The sequence below is a fragment of the Phaethon aethereus genome (genome assembly GCF_964289735.1).
Source record: "Phaethon aethereus genome assembly, chromosome: 1".
Classification (NCBI taxonomy): domain Eukaryota; kingdom Metazoa; phylum Chordata; class Aves; order Phaethontiformes; family Phaethontidae; genus Phaethon; species Phaethon aethereus.
Window position 1 is genome coordinate 29,648 of NC_138575.1, and position 23,542 is coordinate 53,189.

General features: G+C 43.2%; 1 protein-coding gene across 1 annotated transcript in view; it reads left to right on the forward strand.

The window, feature by feature from the left end:
- Positions 1-774: 774 nt before the first annotated feature.
- Positions 775-23,542, forward strand: part of GOLGB1 (golgin B1) — a gene marked incomplete at both ends in the record, with an annotated part of 72,695 nt that continues 49,927 nt past the window's right edge. The window contains 10 exons of the mRNA XM_082012357.1: positions 775-864; positions 1,511-1,663; positions 2,418-2,570; positions 6,253-6,405; positions 11,144-11,266; positions 11,704-11,817; positions 14,252-14,663; positions 15,339-15,430; positions 15,732-15,828; positions 22,189-22,262. Coding sequence (XP_081868483.1) covers positions 775-864; positions 1,511-1,663; positions 2,418-2,570; positions 6,253-6,405; positions 11,144-11,266; positions 11,704-11,817; positions 14,252-14,663; positions 15,339-15,430; positions 15,732-15,828; positions 22,189-22,262 — 1,461 coding nt within the window. The remainder of the gene's footprint in view (positions 865-1,510; positions 1,664-2,417; positions 2,571-6,252; positions 6,406-11,143; positions 11,267-11,703; positions 11,818-14,251; positions 14,664-15,338; positions 15,431-15,731; positions 15,829-22,188; positions 22,263-23,542) is intronic.

Consider the following 23,542-nt stretch of genomic DNA (forward strand, 5'->3'; position numbering starts at 1 on the left):
GTAGTCTGGGTTAATAATGGAGAACTTAATATGCCACTCTCCCCAAAATGGCAAATTACGTATTGCTGGCTGGTACTGCTGCATTTTTCTGGTTCTTCACCTCCACTTGCTAGATCAGTCTGGCTCCTAAATTTCAAGGAGAGGAAAGATGGTATGCTAAGCAGCAGCCAGGGAATATGTGCCCTCTCCAGACTATTCTGCTATGGCAAGGTCCTGTCCTGTCACATATGTGTGTCACATGTGTTTCATCATCTCTGTAATGTGGCATACTTGCATCTGCATAGCAAATGTCAGGGCTGAGTTCTCCATTCCCACTACTTATTAACAGAAAGCTTCTATTATGTATTTACAGGCTATGTTTGGCCTGTAAAGAAGTGACTTCATTTAAGAATCAGTTACTCTTCTTCTGAGTGAACTAAACAGTTCATGGTTCTGTAATGTCATTGTTAAGAAAGATCAAGAATGAACTATGAGAGTGACTTGAAATCTGGTATAAAAATGTATTTTTCAATCATACATGTAGGTATCTTCATGTGTCTTACCAGCACATCCTCTGCTTTTATGTTCAGAGAGTCTGTCTGCTTTTGTTAGCATGATCATTTCTTTATTCCTGGGGCTTTACTTTGGCTTTTCTCACTTGGCAGAGGAGATGTATTCCCTGTAAGCCTGGTCATCCCTATAATGTTAGTGATCAGCACGAAGGGATGCTTATCCTTCTTAGCAGTTTTGTCTCTGTAACTGTATTCTGACTCTTTGCTTTGTTTTAGGGTGAAGATGCTGAGCCGTTTGTCAGGTTTAGCAAGTACTGTTTTACAAGAGCTGTCAGGAGATGATGGAGATGCAGTTACTGAATCCTCTATTGCTGTAAGTACAGCGCTACCTAAAGGCTTCTGTATCTTCTGGAAAATTAGTTTGGGGAGTGTGAATCATTTAACTGCAGTGAGAACCGTTTCCTGCCTCTTCATTGCTGAGCACTAGACTGAGCTGTCATTCCACTCGATTCTCCTATATTCCTGACCTCTTAAGTCAGCATTTTTGTGGGGCAGACCATAATCTCCTTAGTTTCCACATCTCAAGTTGACAGACTAACTAGAGTAGACAAACTAGAATTAGGGTGAAGAAAGACTTTTAAGATTACTAATGATTCTGTGTAACAGAAAGGGGAGCTCTGCATGATTGGGTGGCAGTGGAAGGCTTGATCTGTATGTTGCCCTTTGGTACTTGAGACAATGGGTAGTATGTGAGTGGTAGAGTCTCTCCAATACCACTCATTTCAGATTTGCTGGTGGTATGTTCAGCAAAGGTGCTCTTTTTTTTTGTGTATTGGCTCATGGGTATCCTGAGCCTTCCTCCTGGTTTCACCTAATTGTGTATAGTTCTATAGACTACATGAAATGCTTGCAAAGAACAGAGCGCAGCATTTAGGAGTGAAGCTGAAGATACCATTTGGATGCTGTGCTGCAGTCTGTTTAGACATTTTTCCTCCAGAGCACTCATTTCACTTTTTCAGATACAAGCTTTAGAGCCAGAAGCAGAAGGCATGGAGGAGGCACCTGAGGAGCTATTGGAACGCCTAGCCCAAACTGAAAAACTAGTTGTTCAGCTGAAGGATTTGATCCGAGAAAAGGATGCCCTGCTCCAGCAAAAAGAAACTGTACTCAAGGTATCATTTCTTTCACCAGGGACCTGGGAGCAAGAATAAAATGCTGCCTCAGCTTTCTGTGCAAGCTAGTCTCTGCTTTCTTTTGAACATTTGAGACACCTGTGCTACTAAATGCATCAGTTCCAGAGAATTATTTGAATTCAAAGAATGGACCATAACCTAAGAGATGTAGTATAGCTTCTGTTCATTTCGCTTAGGGGTAATTACTTCTAGATGAATTTTGTAGCATTTTGTCTCAGAGCTCCTCAATGCCTGTGCAGATTCCTGGTGGCTCTAATAAATGCTAATATCTTTTGTGTAAGGTTTATCTTTTCCCCACTTCAGAGTGTTTGAGACTAAGAGTAGGCCATGCTGCAGTCACCCAGCAGTCCAGCGGTTTTATGGCATGTAACCAAAGATACATATTGCATACCCTGAGGCACAACGTGAGAGAACGTGCTGTTACTTGAGATAGTGTTCAGGGACTACATATAGTAGAGGAAGTCAAACTGAGTTTGAACTAACTGCTAGGAGAAGTCCCTTGAGTGATCTATCCCTTGAAAAGAACGTACTACAGCAGAAGCTAACTATTTTGCTATTTATAGCATTTCAGAGCAAATTTGTTTCCTGGCTGTGTTTTAATTAGCACTTTTACTGGGGAGGCAGGTGGACAAAGAATGGCAGGCTGGCAAATCATGTAAGTTTTCCAAGTGGTGCTTTCAGGGTAGTAGGACTGGAATTTTAGGTGCACTCAGTTTGTGTCCTTCTTTTACAGGAAGAGCGAGAGGCTGCAGATGCTAAGCTGATGAAGCTTAAACTTCAGGCCAAAGCCAAACTGGCCTCTCTGAACAAGCGCATTGAGGAGCTGACAGAGAAAGGATCACCGTTGCCTGCACAGACCTTATCAGAAGAGCAAGTGTATCCCAAGGTTGGGAAAACAGGGCTACTTAAAAGATGTTGGCCTCTACTGATAGTCTGGTGCCACCCTACGTTTTAGGTCCCAGTGAGCTAGCAGGTCCCATCTGTCATGATAGCAGGACAATCATAGTTCCAGCAAGGATGTCTATGCTGTAGGAAGCCATTCTGTCCAGCTTCCTTGTACTGCAGGTGCCCTTGGAGTGCACAGTTTAATCTCCTCAAGGGTATGGGCCAGTTTCACTTTGCATACCTTCAGTAATCTGTTGTAGTGAAGTTCTTCTGTGCAGAAATCATGTGTCTATCTGAGCTTTAAGTTTCAATGTTATCTGTCATGTGTCTACAGCAAAAGAGAGGGTGGGTTGGCTGAAATACAAGAACAAGGAGATAAGGAGGTCATTAAAATTGAAAGGAAGTATCTTAAATGTAAAAATAAAATATAATACATATTTTCCAGCCATGTAGCTTCTTGTGCTACAACAAAGTTTTATGGATAACAAGCCATAGTTGTGTAAAGCCAGGTAGAAAATGAGGGGAAAGCGTCCTGTACCAAGACATTAAAGAAGCTATTAGCTACTAGCTAGAAACTCCTGTTGGAGCTGGTAATTTTTGAAAACTTAAAATTGTTCTGCTGACCACATAGTTTTCTTTTAAAAGTTAGTAATATTAGGTGAGGGAAATGTGATAGAAGTCCAAACAAATTGCAGGACACCAGATGATGTTCATTAAACCAGAGAAGATAAGGTTTATTTGCAACATTGAAAAAAAACATTAAAAAATTACAGGAAATATTAAAGAGTGAGTGTGAGAGCTGTCAGGTGAGAGGTGACTATTAATGGAGTAAAGATTGGTTCCATGACTTGTGCTTACTATTTTTGATTGATGGCATCATAAAATCATAGAAATGTGCTACTGTATTTCACTTTACAATACAATCTTGAGAATCTGTCTCAATGCAAAGCAGCATTTGGTTTTCACACAGGAAGAATCGGATGACCTTGAGGATTGACATAATATAAAAATAAAGCAAAATTTAGCAAGTGCAAGATCAAGAACTTGTGGTATACTGCCACTGTATATTGCAAAGCCATGAAAAAAATTGCCTGGCTGCAAAGGATAATGAAGGCCCTGGAGGCTGTTTAGCTATGTCACTTTGCATTGCTGTCTTGTTGCTGAAGCTTGTTTTTAGCTTATTCTTATGTAGCATGTGTAGACCCGTATGCTGTTACACTGCTTTGTATAGACTTACTGTTATGGACTAATGAGTGTTCTTGCTTCAAAATTTGAGTTTATCAGTTGTATAAGGCAAAATGAGAGAAGGCTTATCATCAGTTAATCAGTGACGTAGATTTTAAAAAGAGGACCTACTCTTTTTTACGTAAGGCAAACAGTTATCCTTCCAGCTATTGTACTAAGAGTGGCAAGGCCTCATGTGGAGTGTTGTCATGTTTTGTTCATTTGGAATTAGGAAAGATAAATTCTGAGAGCAGCAAAAGACTTTTCATTCTCCCATCACATTAGTAGCTGCTTTTACTAGATACTCAAAACAGCTTGGCTATTTAGTCAACCAAAGGCGGAGAGGAAACATAATTTCTTTCTACAGTTCTATGAGGAAGGTAAGCACCAAGAAAGTGGGAGAACTGTTACAGTGAAAAGACAGTACTGACAGGTGAATGGATGGGTGTAAATTAGCGAGTAAGAAAAATGGCCTTCTAATTAGAGGAATGAGATCTTGATACAGTCTCCAGTGGAAATTGTGTGGACAAGAGCCTTATTGGTTTTGGGTTAGAAGATCATTTAAGAGAAATAATGTTAGGGCAGTTACTTGCGATATTATGTATTTGGCACAGAAAGCACTTTCTAGATACATTCTTGTAAGGTTAGACCTACTGAGAAGCTACAGATTCCTTTATTTATTTATAATTATTTCCCCAGTAGATGCTCTCTTGAGTAATGGTGGTATTTCCTAGACAGATACTCTGTCTTTGAAGATGAAAAATTTAGATTGGGGTTGCATGTTGTGCTGAGGTATTGAACATTAGTCGTTCCTTTTGGAAATCATGAGTGGTAAATATAGCAAAGGGCTTCTAATTGATACTGTTACTTTCTGGGCTTTTAACAGAGTGCCTCATTTTCAGGAGAATCAAAATATCAGCTTATATCTTTATATTAAGTAGTTGGTATTTGTATACAGAACAATTGAGGCTCCTCTTAAACTTTTAAAGTGGGTAAACACAAATTAGGTTTGGATATAAGGGTTTGTAGATTTTGGAAAAATATGATATTTGAAAGCTTGAGCTCTGGGAACTTTGTGGCTGCGTTACTGTCCTTAATTGCGGTACTTCCTGTAGTGGCCAGTGTGCTTGGACTTTGTCAGAAGCTTTTCTAAATCTGACTGTAAATATCAATCCTGAAAGCTAATCCCAAGGAAGCAAACTAAGGCACCCGTCTTTCCCCTCTAGCAACTCCTTTGGCCCAGCCTTCTAAGTTATGTATATCCCTGGCTTCTTAAAGCTTCCTGCACTTCTGTTGTTTCTTTTTTCCCCTGTTCTACTTCTAAGCTTAAGTGCAATTAAAGCTTTCCTTGTCTGTCTATTCTGCCTGCTTCCAAAGACCTGCTCTGCAGGTGACACATGTTTTGAGGAACAGTAGCTTCTTACTTACTACACCAACTTCATAAATTTTTCAGAATGGATTTAAAGGACATAAATACTCTGTAGATTTCATATGTTATTGGTGATCTTTGATCCGATATCTGTACCAAGGAAAAGGAAGGAGATACATTTTGTATATATTCAGTCAAAAATCCTCAGCACTAAGTGCTTGAAGAAGTTGGGAGGGCTGAGATGATAAAAATAGAAGGATTTTTTTCCTGCTTCTCGATGACAGTGTTGGTATGTTAGGCCTGATATGTGACTCTGTGCTAAATAGGTGTACGATTGTGGTGTTAGAGAATTGCCTGCCCCACAGATGGTCTTTGAGAGACAAAAGAAGAATGCAGATGTACTGTGCTAGTATGTCTGAGTAGACATAGCCTAAGCACATGTTTTAAGTGAAATGTTGTCCAAGTTTAAATTTCATGGTCATAAACAGGATTTTGGTCCCTTAGAGTGGACTAGAACTGATGATTTTTTGCATATTCCCTTTGCTTATTTCTAACAGGTTCATTGCTATAAATCCCATTAGTCTAAAGAGATTTCCACGGGCATTTTCTGTAGTCTAGAATGTCTAATGTCTGCCCCTTTATCATGTGGAGAATATTCTTCTATTGCTAATTTAAAAATGTTTCCTTTCTGGTATTAGAGAAATCTGTGGAATTAAAAAGCCTCACAAATCAAGGTGGTCATATTGTAGATTATGTATTAAGTTTATTTAATAATATGATTTACCTTAGTTTCTATGGTAAGCATTCATGAATAATTAGCTGTTCCAAAGTGATTTGACACTTCCCAGTTAGACTTCTTGTGTATATCTACGCAGAAATAGGGAAAATAGCTACTTAACATAGGACAACTTCATTTAAAGAAACAAAGAAAATCTGAAGTTAAGAAATTAGGAAATGTAGTAGAAATAAGCATCTGGTTAGGAGTCATGAGTGCAGTAGCATTCTACTTTACTTTTTTTAATTCACCAGTAATACTGATCAGTTTACTTCTGTTTCTTTTCTTCCAACTTCTTTCCTCTTGCAATGTCAGAATAACCAAAATACAAGTGAAGGGCATAGAAAGAAACCTGAAGCACTAAAAGAGCAGCTCAGGGAGCAAGAGGAGACTGTTCAGGATCTGAAGGAACAGCTGGCTTTAGCCAAAGTGAATCTGAAAGATGCTGAAATCAAGTATGCAACACAGGTACAGAAAAATTTTTCTATTTTTCAGTTTGTGTGTGTGTGTCTGTGTTTCCCACCCCATCACTTACACTAGCATGACAGAATAGAATAGTTCATCTGGAAGAGGCCTGCAGTGATCATGCAGTCCAACTGCCTGACCATTTCAGGGCTGACCAAAAGTTAATGCACATTATTAAGGGTGTTGGCCGAATGCCTCTTAAACAGTGACCAGCATGGAGCATTGACCACCTCTCTAGGAATGCTGTTCCAGTGTGTGACCACCCTCTTGGTGAAGGTGTTTCCTAATGTCAAGCGTGAACCTCCTCTGACACAGCTTTGAACCATTCCCATGTGTCTTGTAACTGGATAATTTAAGACAGACAGTTCCCAAGGACATGCTTCTGCTTGGGGATATAGCTAAATCCTGCAGACTGACAGGCAATTTTGCCAAAGCTCCATGCCTCTCAGTCCAGCCAGTAGCATGGCGGAGAATGTGTTCCCAGCAGGCACACATGTACAACTCCTGTATACGTACATAGATGGCCAGCCACATAGGTAACACAGGCAGAAGCACCCAGCACTCACATGAACACAAACAGCACCAACAGCCTTACCCTGTTCCCCTCTATGGCAGCTCAAATGAGAGAATAGTAAGAATATATATAGATGTATATGTGGATCTCACTGACACCTGTGCTTAAGATTCTCAATCTGTCCAGTAACTGGCCCCTGGATCCAAGTCTCCCCAGTTCTGGCATGTGGACATACAAAAGCCCCAGGGCCCACAGCTCCACTCCAGCTGCTGGTACAGACCCATTGCATACACACATGTGTGCACAGAGCTGGAGGGGACTCGCCTGGACCCTCCAATAACCAACCCCCCTGTGCTGGCTTGCTTTTAGAAAATTCCATGCATTAGTGCATGCGTGCACACACAGCTCCCACCCCGACCACACCTGACCAGGGCTCCCCTACCCCCTTTAATAGCCAACCCCTTGTGGTCTTATCCTTAGAGAGATATAGACACACATGTGCATCCTGACCATGACTCTCCTGGTCCGTCTGGTAGCCACCCTCCCTGTCCTCTCACTCTTAGAGGCACACAGGCCCACACATGCACACAGCTGACAGGACTCCCCTAGTCTCTCTAGTGGCCAACTCCCTCAGAGATTCACACATACACAAAAGCAGGTCTTGTCCTTAAAGACCCCCAAGACCCTATGGTTCCTGGCAGCTGGCCAGAGCTCCACTGGTCCATCTAGTAGCCAAGTCTGCCTGTTGTCTCACCCTTGTGCATCATCCCCTCTCTGTCCTGGCTCCTAGGCTACTTCATCTGCTTGCCAACTAGTTCAGCCTGATACTCACTGGTGATCATACATTCTGTGGTAGGTTGATCCTGGCTGGATGCCAGGTGCCCACCAGAGCTGCTCTATCACTTCCTTCCTCAGCTGGACAGGGGAGAGAAAGTATAACGAAAAGCTTGTGGGTTGAGATATGGACAGGAAGAGATCACTCGCCAGTTACCATCATGGGCACAACAGACTCAACTTGGGGAAAATGAATTTAATTTCACAAAATCACAGAATCATTAAGGTTGGAAAAGACCTTTAAGATCATCAAGTCCAACCATCAACACAACACCACCGCACCCACTAAACAATGTCCTGAAGTGCCATGTCCACACATTTTTTGAATACTTCCAGTGATGATGACTCCACCACCTCCCTGGGCAGCCTGTTCCAATGCTTGACCACCCTCTCAGTGAAGAAGTTTTTCCTAATACCTACTCTTAACCTCCCCTGGTGCAACTTGAGGCCATTTCCTCTCATCCTGTCACTTGTTACTTGGGAGAAGAGACCAGTCTCACCACAACCCCCTTTCAGGTAGTTGTAGAGAGTGATAAGGTCTCCCCTCAGCCTCCTCTTCTCCAGGCTAAACAACCCCAGTTCCCCCAGCTGCTCCTCATCAGGCTTGTTCTCCAGACCCTTCACCAGCTTCATTACCCTTCTCTGGACACGCTCCAGCACCTCAACGTCCTTCTTGTAATGAGGGGCCCAAAACTGAACACAGTATTCAAGGTGTGGCCTCACCAGTGCAAGTACAGCGACACAATCACTTCCCTACTCCTGCTGGCCACACTATTTCTGATACAGTCCAGGATGCTGTTGGCCTTGGCCACCTGGGCACACTGCTGGCTCATAATCAGCTGGCTATTTAATTTATTGCCAATCAAACCAGAGTAGGGTAATGAGAACTAAAACCAAATCTTAGAACACCTTCTCTCCACCCTTCCCTTCTTCCTGGGCTCAACTTCACTCCCAATTTTTCTACATTCTCCCCCGCAGTGGCACAGAGGGGCGGGGAATGGCAGCTGTGGTCAGTTCATCACATGTTTCTGCTGCTCCTTCCTCCTCAGGGGAGGACTCCTCACACTCTTCCCCTGCTCCAGTGTAGGGTCCCTCCCACAGGAGACAGTCCTCCACGACCTTTGCCAGCATGAGTCCTTCCCACAGGCTGCAGTTCTTCACGAGCTGCTCCAGCCTGGGTCCCTCCACGGCGTGCTGTCCACCAGGAACAGGCTGCTCCAGCCTGGGTCCCCCTATGGGGTGCCATCCTTCAGGAACAGACTGCTCCAGCCTGGGTCCCCCATGGGGTCAGAAGTGCTGCCAGCAAACCTGCTCCAATGTGGGCTCCTCTCTCCCATGGGTCCGCAGGTCCTGCCAGGAGCCTGCTCCAGTGCGGGCTTCCCATGGGGTCACGGCCTCCTTTGGGAAATCTGCCTGCTCCAGTGTGGGGTCCTCTATGGGCTGCAGGTGAAGATCTGCTCCCTGGTGGAGCTCCATGGGTCCTCCCTTCCAGGGAGACAGCTGGCCTCACCATGGTCTTCACCACAGGCTGCCAAGGAATCTCTGCTCTGGTACCTGGAGCACCTCTTCTCCCTCCTCTGCGCTGACCTTGGTGTCTGCAGAGTTGTTTTCACATGTTCTCACTCCTCTCTCCAACTGCAATTTGCTGTTGCCATTTGGTTTTCTTTCTTTCTTAAATACGTTATCACAGAGGCGCTACCACCGTCGCTGATGGGCTCGGCCTTGGCCAGCGGTGGGTCCATCTTGGAGTCGGCTGGCTTTGACTCTGTCGGACATAGGGGGAAGCTTCTAGCAGCTTGTCACAGAACCCACCTCTGCAGCCTCTCCCCCACACACACTACCAAAACCTTGCCACGCAAACCCAGTACAACTTGCACACTCACACTTGTTCCAGTTTCTGGCACCATGTACACACAGGCCCTCTGACCTGTGGTCCCACTGCAGTTGCTGGCACTTAAGTTCACTTACTCTAATCTCTCCAGTTGCGGGCACTGTGGACACACAAGCCCTTTGAGCCTCTGTCTGGTTCCAGTTACTAGCACTTAGACCCCCCATACACACACAAATACACAAATGCACACCAAATAGAGACCCTCTCTCACAATGGAAGAGTTAGAAATGGTCTTTAGTAAGAAGACAGGACAGACTGCTGATCAGGTGCAGGGCAGGGACAGCCAAGTATATTGAGCAGACGCAGTTTACACAACCGGCCTTTTTTAATTCACTTACCCTCTTTTTTTTAGTTGTTCTTCCCCAAATCACCTAGGTCCATCCATTTCCCTGACTTTGGTTCTTCCTTCTAAACATTCTTCTCCCAAGTAACCAGCGATAGGACGAGAGGAAATGGCCTCAAGTTGCGCCAGGGGAGGTTTAGATTGGATGTTAGGAAAAAATTCTTCACTGAGAGGGTGGTCAGGCATTGGAACAGGCTGCCCAGGGAGGTGGTGGAGTCGCCATCTCTGGAAGTGTTCAAAAAACTTGTGGATGTGGCGCTTCAAGACATGGTTTAGGGAACATGGTGGCGCTGGATTAATGGTTGGACTTGATGATCTTTAAGGTCCTTTCCAACCTAGTGATTCTGTGATTCTGTGATTCCATAAGCCTTTGCAATCCCAAAATGCTCTTCACCTGCGTAATATATCCTGTACCCCTAGGCAGTAAGCACTCTTGGTGCTAAAGGTGCTCCGCAATTAACTCATTTTAATGTGTTGCACACTTGGACAAGGGGACTGATGATTCTTTGAAGAGCAGGGCGGGGGGGGGGGGGGGAACGATGGGCATTGGACAGACAGGGCATGGATGGACATGACACACAGGACAGCCCCTGGAAGGGACTGGACAGGGTGTCCCTTCCTCCGAGTCAGAATTTGGGTTCTTCCCTGCCTGACATTGCTATTCTGTGATGGGCTTTGGAATAGCTGGGGCAGAGTATTCTTTCAGGTCCCAGACCTGCCGTTGCTTCTTGGTGTTCTGACACATCTGTGGATGTGCAGAGGAGCTTTTGATCATCAGCTGTTATGTTACATTGTGTTTATGGAAAGATTTGTGTTAATACTCTGAATTGCAGGTTTAGCTTTTGATCTGCGAGTTGGGCTGCATCTGATACGAATAAAAACCGCGAAGTTTTATGAACTTATTGTATAGTAATCATATCTTTTATCATTCTGCATATTTTTAGATGAAATTCTATGGTTTTTGCTTTCTGGGATCTGAAATTTTATCAGTTAATATATATGTATTAGTAGGGTAAAGATACCATTGGACCAAGGTTGACATATAGGATTATCATCACACACATAGTATGTGCATGTTGAAAGCAAGCCTGCATGTCTGTCAAGCTTATAACCTTCTTGCTTGTGGCTTTTTTTAAATTGTGTGGCTTATGTTTTTCAGCTGAGCTCCCTGCAGGGAGTGATTCAGGAGAAGGAAGCTCTCCTAGAAGAGCAGGCTCAGCAGCACCAAGCTGAATTGCTCAAGATAGTGGCCCCGTCGGATCTGGAAGTAGAGATGCAGCAGGTATATTTGATATAATAATCTTATTATGGGAGAAAGGAAAAGAAATTTTACCAGTCTGAAGACACCCTGAGAGAGCAATTCTCTTCAAAGTAATTCAGAAGGGGTGAGAAGAGATATGATTTGACTGTTTGGGGGTTTTTGGGGTGCTAGTTTGGACTTTCAGAGTCCTAGCTTCGATCTGCTGATTTGTTATCAGTTGAAAAGAAAGAACAGTTAAAAGAAGTATTAAATTGTTGTGCTCCAGCTCCCTGTTTGTGAAACAATGGTGAGCTCTTCCATACTGCACCAGGGCTCCAGAATAAGTGCCAACAAAAATGAAGTTATTCAGGCTATTAAAGTAACTGTGTTATGAAAACGAGGTGTATGGATGAAACCAGGAAATCTAGCCTTCTTATGTTAGCCTCTCAGATACTGATAAAGCACTGTCTCTCTTACAGAACCTGCGTACACTTCAGAGAAAGCTAGAGGAGCAGGAGGCATCTCTGCTAGGACGAACTCAGGTGATAGAATTGCTGCAGCAGGAATTACGTACTGCTGAACAGCAAAACCAGGTACGTTTTCATGCTTTGCTTATTGTCTTACTCTCGTGTAAGTGGTGGATGGGGCCTTTGTCAGTAGCTCAGAAGTTACCAGATTAGTTTATTTCTGGCACCAGGTTTTCAACATGAAATCAGCTGGGGGGCTCCCTCAGGTCAGGTTTTAGAGCTGCAGGTCTGTATGCATAGCTTATAGTAGGTCCAGCCAGCAAACATCTCTAGTGACCCAGATCCTGGGCAGGTGGACAGGGACAAAGTCTATCCATACTCCAGGCTGCTGACTGATACATTCAAAGCTATCAAATACACACAATGCTTCACATAAGACAAAAGTGCCTAACACAGTTTTGCTGTAGCTACACTGTTTCTGGACTGCAGTATCCAGGCCAGATCAGAGCATAGACAGATATTCTTTAGTATGTCTTGTTGAGAACTTGCTAATATGACACAACTTCTGGAGTGGGTCTCACTTAATCATTTTGGAGCATGAAGAGAATGAGATCTGTGCATATATGACTATGTATATATGTGCCCCTTAAGACAAGGTTTAGTACACAGTTTCTTAAAAGGTTTGTTTGCAGATATAGGATCGGTGTATTTTTAATTTTTTTCCAATATCTGAACTTCTGAAAATAAATTTCCATGCCTTTAGAAGACACTTCTAATGTATCAGTCTCATGTTAGTAGGCTGCACAATCTCCAGCCAATCTAGTGCTGAACCTCACTTTGATAACTTTTACACACTTATGCACCACTCTGTTTTCTTTTCCTGTGTGTCACAGCCAGGCACAGTGGTGGGACTTCTTAGGACCAGGAAGAGGTGAAGAACCTCAGTGAGCTGATTTGTACTCACTACTGATTACATTGCTTACCAGGGTGTTTCATGAAGTGGTGGCATGGATATCTTCATGGCATGGTTGTTGGGGTCCCCTGACTACTCCTCTGTGTCTTTGACTTCCCTCATGCACATTATATGATCAGAGGGAGACCTTGGTACACATAAAAACTTGAGGCCATGTGGCTGAAGCTTCTCTTCCTACCCATAAAGTGAAGGGAGCTCCTCATCAGACTCCTCCTGAAACTAGCTATGCTGACGGTCCACAGCTCCAGGAGGAGGAAGTTTGAAAAAAATATTCTGGCAAGTCTAGGGTCTGTTTCTGTTTCTGTTCCTTGGTTGTCTTAAATCTTTGGTCAGTGTCAATCAGCTTTCTGGGATCTTTCTTGAAGCACTAGGTACTGTGTAGAGCACACTGTTACCTCCAGTTTCCTATTTCAGCATTTTTGATCCCCTTTCACATACACACTTTCTGTCTTTTAATTGTACTCTGTAATTGTTGAGTTCCCCCTCTTTTGTTGTAGTCCTTCCTCCCCTTTTTGGGAAGCTTTCTTTCCTCTGAAAGAGAACTCATGGCCACTGTTCTATTGTTTCTTTCCTCTACATTCCCCTGCTCTAAATTAAGACTTTTCTTTCCCAAAATTGAGAGTTCTTGTTTCTCCCAGCATTGTTTTCTTGCAATGTGCAAATAGTAGAGCAGTTTCTTTCTAACAAATTGAGATTTCTGTCATGTTTATTTCTTCCTTTCTGCTACTTAGATATTTGAAAAAGATTTAATGGCAATTTTAAAATAGAATTCACATAGTTTGCTTTGGTATTTGTCGCGGCCCGAAAGAAGTCATTTAGGACGACCCCCTTCCCCGTGAGACCAACGGCCAACTTCGTGATCCCCCTGGACTGAATTGAGGTGGAACGACACCAGCCAACCAATTTGACAATTTAATAATACACAATGCAAGGCATGAGGTTACATAAATGACTCAATGGAAACTACTCTAACTAAATAATTCAACTAAACAAACAAGTCCCCTCCAGCACATCTTTTACACTTCGACGGGGGGCGGGGGGGCGGAGGCAGAGAGAGAGAGAGCACGAGCGCGAGCAAAGAAGATATCACCACCCGTGGATCCAGCAGCGTCTTGTTGGTCCTCTTGATGCTCCTTGGTGGTGGGGGTCCCCCTTTTTACTTCTGATGGTGTCCTTTTTATACAGTCCGAGTCCCACAATCTCTGTCTGCATGCATATACAACAGGCTGCATGCATATGCAACAGGCTGGTTCAATCAGGCAATGGCACCTCTGCAGGCCTTGGTGTCTCCTCCCGGTCATTGTGCAGGCTGATTCAATCAGGCAATGGCATCTCTTGGTGTCTCCTCCCGGTATTCAATCAGGCAGTGGCACCTCTTGGTGTCTCCTCCTGGTATTCAGTCAGGCAATGGCACCTTATCTCCGTCTTTTCTGGGGTCCTCCCCGTATTGAGGCATGTTCAAGCTTTTGTACCAAGAAAAAGGTGTGAGTTCCTCGGAACCGTGAAATGTTTAAGACAGAAACCGCATATTTGCGGCACAGTATTGAACTAGCTGAGAGTTAAATTAATTTCTGTATCCTTTTACAGACACTCCTAGATCAATGCCAGAAGATGGAAGTGGATCTAAACTCTTTGAGGCATGTGCTAGATGCAGAGAGACGAGAGTCTGAGGATCTCAGGGAGAAGATGGAGCTGGAACTAGCTGAGAGGAAGCTGTCCTCCCATCGCTTGCAGGAGGAGGTGCAGTGTCTCTCAGAACAGCTGGAAGAGGCAAGAAGGGCGCAAGCTGAATTAGAGGTGAAGTATAAAGACCTGGAGCAGGAACAAAGGCTGGAGGTGGAAGAAAAAAACCTGCAGATCAGTTGTCTTAAGGTGGCTGAGCAAGAGCTGCAATCTAGCCATGCTGCCCTTGTAGCTGAAAACGATCAGCTGAAACAGGATGTTGACCGGCTGTTGCTGTTGTCTGCCGAAAACAGTGCTACAATACAGAAACTACAGGGTGAGCAAGCACAGTAGTTTGGTGAAGCAGGTTCTCAAGAGCCTAAGGGTCCTTGGGTTCCCTTTTATTTGGCTTTGTTTTTATAATAGCTCATAAGAAAGTCTTGGTATAACAGTTCCTAATTGCGTAGGAACATAGGAGTGGTTGTACTGTATCAAACTAAAGGTCTCCCTAGTGCGATCCCACCTTTCTGTCTCTGCCAGTGACCAAACCCAGTTGCAAAAGGAGGAGCATAAGAGTAGGGCAGCATATATGGTGCTTTCCTTGTGTACTGTCCCAGCCTATAATCTTTTGAGGCTTATGGATTTCTCAAGCCAGATGTATTTTTTAATTAATTTTAATAACTTGTTGGATTTTTTCCATCAACTTATGTAAGTTCTTTTTAGATGTGCCACATTCTTCAGAGTCTGAATTTCTACTGAAATAATAAGTAAGACAACCAAGGCAAGCAAATTGTACCATTTTCTCTGTAGGCTTGTATTAGAACTAATAATGCTGATTATGACTCAAGCTATTATTTCAAATTTAGTTTCTCCCAGCTCCTTTACAGCCCAAAACTGAAGCAATGACTGAGATAAGGGATATCATATACTATTGTGTATATGTGTAAACAGGATGTATTTCAGCAAAAAAGGGAAGAACACATCATAACTCTCCTTTTTTCCCCTCCATTAGATGACCTTGTACAGAAGTCTGAGGAATTTGTCTGCTGTCAGAATGAGCTGAAATCCCAGTCAGTAGTGCAGGTCTCTGAATTGGAGAAACAGGTATGATCTTTTCACACAAGTCTCCTGAAATTTTCCCATATGTTGAGGAACTGAAACCGAATGAAATGTTTGGAATTCCTTTTTTATGATGTATTGCTTGAGAAAGGCTTTTACAGATTCTCTCAGCTGATGGGCAGCCATGTTATGACTATGGAAGCCTGGGAAGAATTTTGAGTCAATTTGAGTAATTTAAAAGTTGCCAATTCATTTGTTAAAAGGTTAACTGAAAGATCAGAGAGTAATGTGTATGTATAAACTGTATTGAAATCTACCTTTCTCCCCTCTATCTATGTTTAAACAGGATGAAACAACTTCACAGGAAAAAATAATAGATCAGGAAGATCGGAATGGGACTTCACTCCTACCCACAGAAAATTTGGAAAGACAGAAGACTAAAGGTGGTATGACTATCTTACCTATTTGAATATTCTTAAAGTATTTAAGAACTATTCTTGCCTACTTTTAGATAATAAACATGTCCATGGTTACTGGTTCATTATGCTTTCATTGCCAAGATTTTCAAAAATAGTACATAATTCTTTCCAGTGGTTAAAGTAGAATTTAATTCTAAAGGACAAAGGAACTAGTTGAATCTCAGACAGTGAACAGACTGACAGAAACAAATAAGTAAACCAAGTGGAGTTATTAGAAAGACTGGGCTGTGCATCATAGGCACGTAGTGGGGAATAATCACCTACTAGATTCCTTCAGTCCTAGAACATCTCCCTTCTCTCTTTTTATTCCATGAACTCACAATGCAAGTCTTTAATGGACTTCAAGACATCATTTAAAATCATAGAATGGTTTGGGTTGGAAGGAACTTTTAAAGATCATCTGGTCCAACTCCCCTGCCCTGGGCAGGGACATCCTTCACTAGATCAGGTTGCTCAAAGCCCCATCCAACCTGACCTTGAACATGACCAATGATGGGGCAACCAACAACTTCTCTGGGCAACTCAAAGAGAAGCAGCCCTCTTAAAAGGCTGCAATAAGGCCTCCCTGGAGCCTTCTGTTCTCCAGACTGAACAACTCCAAGTATTTCAGCCTTTCCTCATAGGAGAGATGTTTCAGCCCTCCGAGCATTTTTGTGTACCTCCTCTGGCCCCTCTCCAACAGGTCCATGTCTTTCCTGTGCTGAGGGCTCCAGAGCTGAATGCAGTACTCCAGGTGGGGTCTCACGAGAGCAGAATAGAGGGCGAGAATCATCTCCCTTGACCTGCTACACATCTTCTGATGCAGCCCAGGATATGATTGGTTTTCTGGGCTGCAAGCACACATTGCCAGCTCCTGTCCAATTTTTTGTTTTCCAGTATGCCCAGGTCCTTCTCTGCAGACCTGCTCTCAATCCATTCACCCCCTAGTCTGTGTTGATACTGGGGATTGCCCCAACCCAGGTGCAAGACCTTGCACTTGTCCTTGTTGAACTTCAGGAGTTCCTCACGGGCCCACTCCTCAGGCTTGTCAAAGTCCCTCTGGATGGCATCCCATCCATCTACTGAATCAACTGCACCACTCAGCTTGGTGTCATCTGCAAGCTTGCTGAGGGTGCACTCAATCCAACTGCCTATGTTGTGATTGAAGATCATAAATAGTGTTGGTCTCCTTATGGACCCTTGAGGGAGAGCACTCATTACTGGTTTCCACTTGGACATTGAGCCGTTGACTATAACTCTTTGCACACAAAGACAGTTCCTTATTGATCTAACAGCCCATCTGTCAAACCCATATCTCTGCAATTTAGTGGCAAGAATGTTGAGGGGGACCGTATCAAAGGCCTTGCAGAAGTCCAGCTTTTAATCTGATACCGTGCCCTGAGTTAAGATTGAGTATATCCAAAATGTACCTGGAAGGCTTTCATCAGCTTTCTTAAAAAGCAGGTCCTTCACTGAAAGGAATTCCACCTGAAAAGTGCAATGACTTTTAGAGCTTCACTGTCATGTTACTTAAAAAGTCTTTCCTAATGCATGTTTACATGCATGTTTACTGCAAAACAAGCTTTTTTTGTTGTAATTTTGTTTTCACTGTGTGCGTTGAACACTTGGTTACTGATGTTTTTTAGCATTTTAAGCAGTGGGAGATGTAATTTCTTAAAAAAACACCAAAAGGTTAAATGGAAACATGTAAAAAATCATCATCTTTCAAACCTCCTCTGTAGGTTCTAAATGCTTTGTTACTCTTCTTCATCTCCTGATGACTTTCTTATTTGTCAGTGTTATTTAAAGTGTGATGCCTGAAACTGCCCTTGGTACTCCAGTCCTAACTTGAGTAGAATGAAATAAGGATTTACATATAGTTACCTTATACTTTGCAATTTCTGATGATTTTCAAGCAGACCTCAAAAAATGCTTCCAAACTACTTAACTGTCATTTTCAAAAATGTGAACACTTTGTACAGTCTTTTAATTTTCATGGGTTTAGCAGTGCAATTGCTCTCTTTACAAGCCACATGGATTCCTTAAACTTTTTTTGAAGTAGCTCTTTGAGTGATTGAATGTCTCTCTCTCCCTTGAATGCTACATAAGAGACCATTGAGTTTACCTTTTTCTACTTTCCCATCTACACTAAAAAAATAGACAAAGGTTAGGTTAACAGTTGGACTCAATGATCTTAAGGGTCTTTTCCAACCTAAATGATTCTATGATTCTGTCATCTTCAGGAAAAGCCTATAAAGTTCAGCCATTTAGCCAATTGCAAAGAAAGCAGATATCTGGATTGAGAGCTATAGATTGCTTTTCAGAGTCACTGTATAGATAATTTAACATAAGGCTTTCCCTAGTTTTTGAATGCTTCTAAGTTGATATTTCTGGGGAAGAAAGACATACTGTATAAGTTGTTTGACTGGGCCTTATACTAAAATGTTGAGGCATCATCTCTAACAGAATTAGCTAGAACTGAGATGAATCAGAATCACAGAATAATTTATGTTAGAAGGGATCGAAGGTGGATTTTAGTCCAGCTTCCTCCTCAAAGCAGGGTCAACTGTGAGATCAGACCAGGTTGTTCAAGCCTTTATGCAGTCAGGTCTTGAAAACCTCCAATGATAGTGACTGTACAACCTCCCTGGACAGCCTATTGTGACACTTGACTGTCCTCATAGCAAAAAAGGTCTTCATTACATGCAGTTGGAACCTATTTTGTTTCAATGGATGTGTGTTGTCTTCTGTTCTCCTACTTTGCACCGCTGTAAAAAGCCTGGCTCTGCCTTCTCAATAAACTCTTCATAGGTGTTGGAAGGCTGCTTTTAGATCTCCCTAAAGCCTTCTGTTCTCCAGGGTAAAAAAGCCTTGTTTTCTCAGCTTCTTTCCTCACAGGGAAAGTGCTCCAGCCCTGTGATCATACTAGTGGTCTTCTGCTGAACTTGCTTCATTTTATCAAGGTCTTTCCTATATTGGGGGTCCAAAACTGAATGTAGTACTTGAAATGTAGTCTGAGTGCCCAGTAGAAGAAGATAATATCTTTGATCGATCTGCTGGCTAGACTGCTGTTCATACAGTCCAGGTTGTTGTTGACTTGTTTGCTGCCAGGCACACTTGCTGGCTGATGGTTAGCCAGTGTCTAGCAGATCCTCTTCATCCTTACTTGCAGAGCTCCTCCCCAGCCTGCATTCCCAGGGGTGGGACTTTACATTTGTCCTTGTTGAATTTCATGAGATTCCTGTTGCCCCATTCTTCTAGCCTGTCTAGGTTGCTGTAAATGGCAGCCCTGCCAGTGAGGGTATGAGCTGTTTCCACGCAGTGTGTTGTGTTCTCCAAACTTGAGTGTGGACTCTGCCACCTCCAGGTCACAGAAAAAGGAGGTCTCAGATAGACCTCTGTGATGTTCCATTTTTTATGAGCCTCCAGACAGAGTACAACCTGTTCACCACTATTCTCTGAGCCTAATCATCCAACCAGGTTTTTTATACATTGAGTTGTCCTGCAGTCCAGACCATTTCTTCTTATTTTCGATACCAAATTATTGTGTGAAACACTGGCAAAAGCCTTGCTGAAATCAAGGTAAATGCTGTCTGCTGCTCTCACCTCATCCACAAACGCATAAAAGGCAGTCGGGTAGTCCAAATATGATTTAACCTGGTAAATACATGCTGACAGTTTCTCAGTCACTGCCTCCTCTTCCATATGCCTGCTAACGTACTCCAAGAGGACTCACTTCGTGATTTCTGGAGGGACAGCAGTGAGGCATGCTGGCTTGTAGTTTCCCACATCATCTTTCTGACCTTTTTTTTGAAGATGGATACACTATTTGTCTTTCTCCAGTCACAGTGGACTTTCCTCAATTTCCATAACCTTTCAGTGATGATGTTGTCCTTCCAAGGACACTGGCCAGCTCTCTCAGGACCCTTGAATGCAAGACAACCCATCTGTTCTCATAAATTCGTATTGCTCAATTTCTCACAAGTAGTCCCAAACTCAATCCTCAGGACAGAGGCTTGGAAGACTTTGTTGGTGAAGACAAAGACAAAGAAGGTACAGAGTATCTTAGCATTACTTGTGTGCACTGTCACTAAATCATAAACCTCAGTCAGTGACAGTCCCACATATTCCTTGTTCAGCCTTTTACTACTAGTGTAGAGGAAGAAGCTATTCTGGTCGCCTTTGACATTCCTTGCAAGTCTCAGCTTCAGTCATTTCTGGCTTTTCTAACATTGTCCATAAATGTTCCTGAATTTCTGCCTTGCAGCCTGTCCCTGTTTTTATTTTTATCTCCTGTATAATATTTCTTTGCCTCAAAGCTCTGTCATGAGTTCCCTGTTTACTTAAGCCAGTCTCATGATAAGTTGGCTTGTTTTCCTAAGTGTTGAGATGGACTGTCCTTGCTCTTGGAGGGTCTGTCTTTACAAACCTGCCAGCCTTCCTGAGCTCCTTTGCCCTTCAGAGCTGTCTGCCATGGCATCCCACCTACCAGTTCCTCAATTAAGGTGAAGTCTGGTCTCCTGAAGACTAGGATCTGTACCTCTGTTACATTCCTTCCTCACTCCCCTCAGGATCTTGAACTCTTCTATTTAATGGTCACAACAGCGAAGGCAGCCACTGATTATCACATACCCAGCCAGTTATTCCCTGCTTATTGTATTGGGTCTGGCTGAGATGGAGTTAATTTTCCCCATAGCAGCCCTTATAGTGCTGTGCTTTGTATTGGTAGCTAGAAAGGTGTTGTTAACACACCAGTGTTTTGGCTGCTGCATGACTTTTGAATGTCTCCAAGGTGGGAGACTCCACAACCTCTCTGGGCAACCTGTGCCCATGCTCAGTCACCTTCACAGTAGAAAAAGTTTTTCCTGATGTTCAGAGGAGACCTTCCGTGTTTCAGTTTGTGCCCATTGCCTCTGGTCCTGTCACCGGGCACCACTGAAAAGAGCGTGGCTCCATTTTCTTTACACCCTTCCTTCAGGTATTTATACTCATTGATGAGATCCCCCTCTAAGCCTTCTCTTCGCTAGGCTAAAGAGACCCATCCCTCTCAGCCTTTCTTCACAGAAGAGGTGCTCGTGTCCGTTCATCCTCTTTGTGGCTCTTTGTTGGACTCTCTACAGTATGTCCATGTCTTTCCCATTCTCAGGAGCCCAGAATTGGACACAGTACTCCAGGTGTGGCCTCGCCAGTACTGAGTAGAGGCAAAGGAATATTTTGCCTAATGCAGCCCAGGATACCATTAGCCTTCTTTGTGGCAATGGCATGTTGCTGCCTCCCAGTCAGCTTGGTATCAGCTGGGACACCCAGGGCCTTTTCTGCAAAGCTACTTTCCACCTGGGTGGTCCCCAGCATAAACTGGTGCTATGGTTGTTCCTCCCCAGGTGGAGGACTTTGCACTTCTCCCTGTTGAACTTCATGAGATTCCTGTTGGTCCATTTCTCCAGCCTGTCCAGGTGCCCCGGATGGCAGCACAGCCCTCTGGTGTACCAGCAACTTCTCCCAGTTTTGTGTCATCTGCAAGCTTGCTGAGGGTGCAATCTGCACCATCACCCAGATCATTAATGAAGATGTTGAACAGGATTGGATCCAATATTGACCCCTGGGATACGCTGCTAAGTTACTGGCCTCCAACTAGACTTCATGCTGCTAATCACCACCCTCTTGGCTGGCTATTCAGCCAGTTTTCAATCCACCTCACTGTCTCTTCATCCAGTGCATACATCAACAGCTTCTCTATAAGGTTCTTAGGGGAGACAGTGCCAAAAGCCTTAATGAAGGCCTTGATGATATCCACTGCTCTCCCCTCATCTACCAAGCCAGTCATTTCATCATATACAGTGACACACCTATGATAACTGGTGTTTATATGCCAGTTTACAGAGATATAAGTGTAAAAATATCCTGTCAAACAGCAGCTGGGTTCTTGTACCAATCTTCACTTGGTCCATGGCCCTTGAGTATTTTATTCTTCTCTAATTTTAACAATTTCTCATTTCATTTTTATCCAAATGAAATTTGAAACATTTTGCTACAATAGTTCTTTCTTTCTCCTCCTTTATAAAAATGTTTCTTAAAACTTGAAACTCTTATCAGCTGTCCTTTAATTTTAGTCTGTATAACAACAATTGTTCTTTTCTAAAAGGTGCTTAAAGCAGCATGTTACTTTAGTAGTTTGCCTCTGAAAAAAAGAAACGCATTATCCAATGTCAATGTTCTATATCTCCACTACATAAGTGTTACTAACGGCCAGATGCCCTGTTCTGTAAAGCTCCTGGAAGAATATCCTGTTACTCTCTAAATCAGAGTTTTAATTTTCAAAGAAATTGTTTGTGCTTGATGTTTCAGAAATACCACACTTGCAACTTGTTCTCCAGGAGCCTCAGCAGGAAGCTGTGATGGTCACAGAAAATGTGAAACAGGTAATGATTAAGCAGCTGAAATAAGCTGAAACTAAAATAGGCCAAGGACTGGCCTTAAAACAGCTAAGCTGTTACAGCCTTTTTTAACAATCCTCTTTGGAAGGTTATTATTAACTGGATTAATGATGAAAGACGGAAATAGCTTCCAAATACTGCTTGTACTGTGTTCTTATCAGACATTATTCCCTTTTGCCGGCTGCGTGGAATTCTTGTGCCCTTCATCCACCCAATCTGTATTTGTGCTATTTTCTGCCTCTTGTGAGTTAGTTCTTCAACACAGCCTTAGGCTAAACTGAGGCAAGTCTCAGGAAATACAATTCCAAAGGCTCAACTGTCATTATAGGATGCCTTTCAAATGAACCCTATCCATCCTGACTGCCCTGATGGGTATCTGGCAGACTGACTGGAGGAAGCTGAGTCTCTTTGTTGGGAGACAAGTAGACTCTATCCTTGTACTCTTCCACTGTGAACAGCTGCAGGTACAATTGCAGTCAACTTGTGAGAAGAGTACAGAGTTAGATACCTGCTGCTTTGCTTTATACTCAGTCAGCAAGGTGATGGAGATGACTGCCTCTATATAGTAAGAGTAGTAGAATTTGTTGTAGAATTGGTCATTAGCTTAGAGCGAGGGCTTGGCTTTTTCCAGATTGCTCCACTGTGTTTCAATCTGCCAACAGGGGGAAGAAGATGATGTGTTTTATCTAATGCATTCTTCTCCAACAGAGAGTTTATAGTGTATTATTACTGTGAAGTATTAGGGCAAAAGTTGACATTTGTGACTCATGTTGGAACTGGAGAGGCATTTTCATTCAGCTCGTCCTGCTTGACTTGAGACCCCTACATTCCAACTGCCTACGGTTGAGGTGTAAGGTAATGGATCAATGAGTACATACACACACCCCCCGCCCCCCCCATGGTCTTTTGAGGGGCAGATATAAGCCTTTGAACGATTTTCTTGAGCCCCTTTATAGACAGTGGTGATAACAGGTTCTTTAGCATATGATTCATCTGGACCAAGGTGGATGTTGAAAATGGGTTAATGAATCCAACCCTGGAATTGTCCATTTCAATGTCTTAATTATAGAAAGAGTCTAGCTAAGTAGCTTGCATAGAATCATAGAATAGTTTGGGTTGGAAGGGACCTTTAAAGGTCATTTGGTCCAACCCCCCTGCAGTGAGCAGGGACACCTTTAACTAGATCACGTTGCTCAGAGCCCCATCCAACCTGACCTTGAATGTTGCCAGGGATGGGACAAGTATGTAAGTATTTACACTTGGAC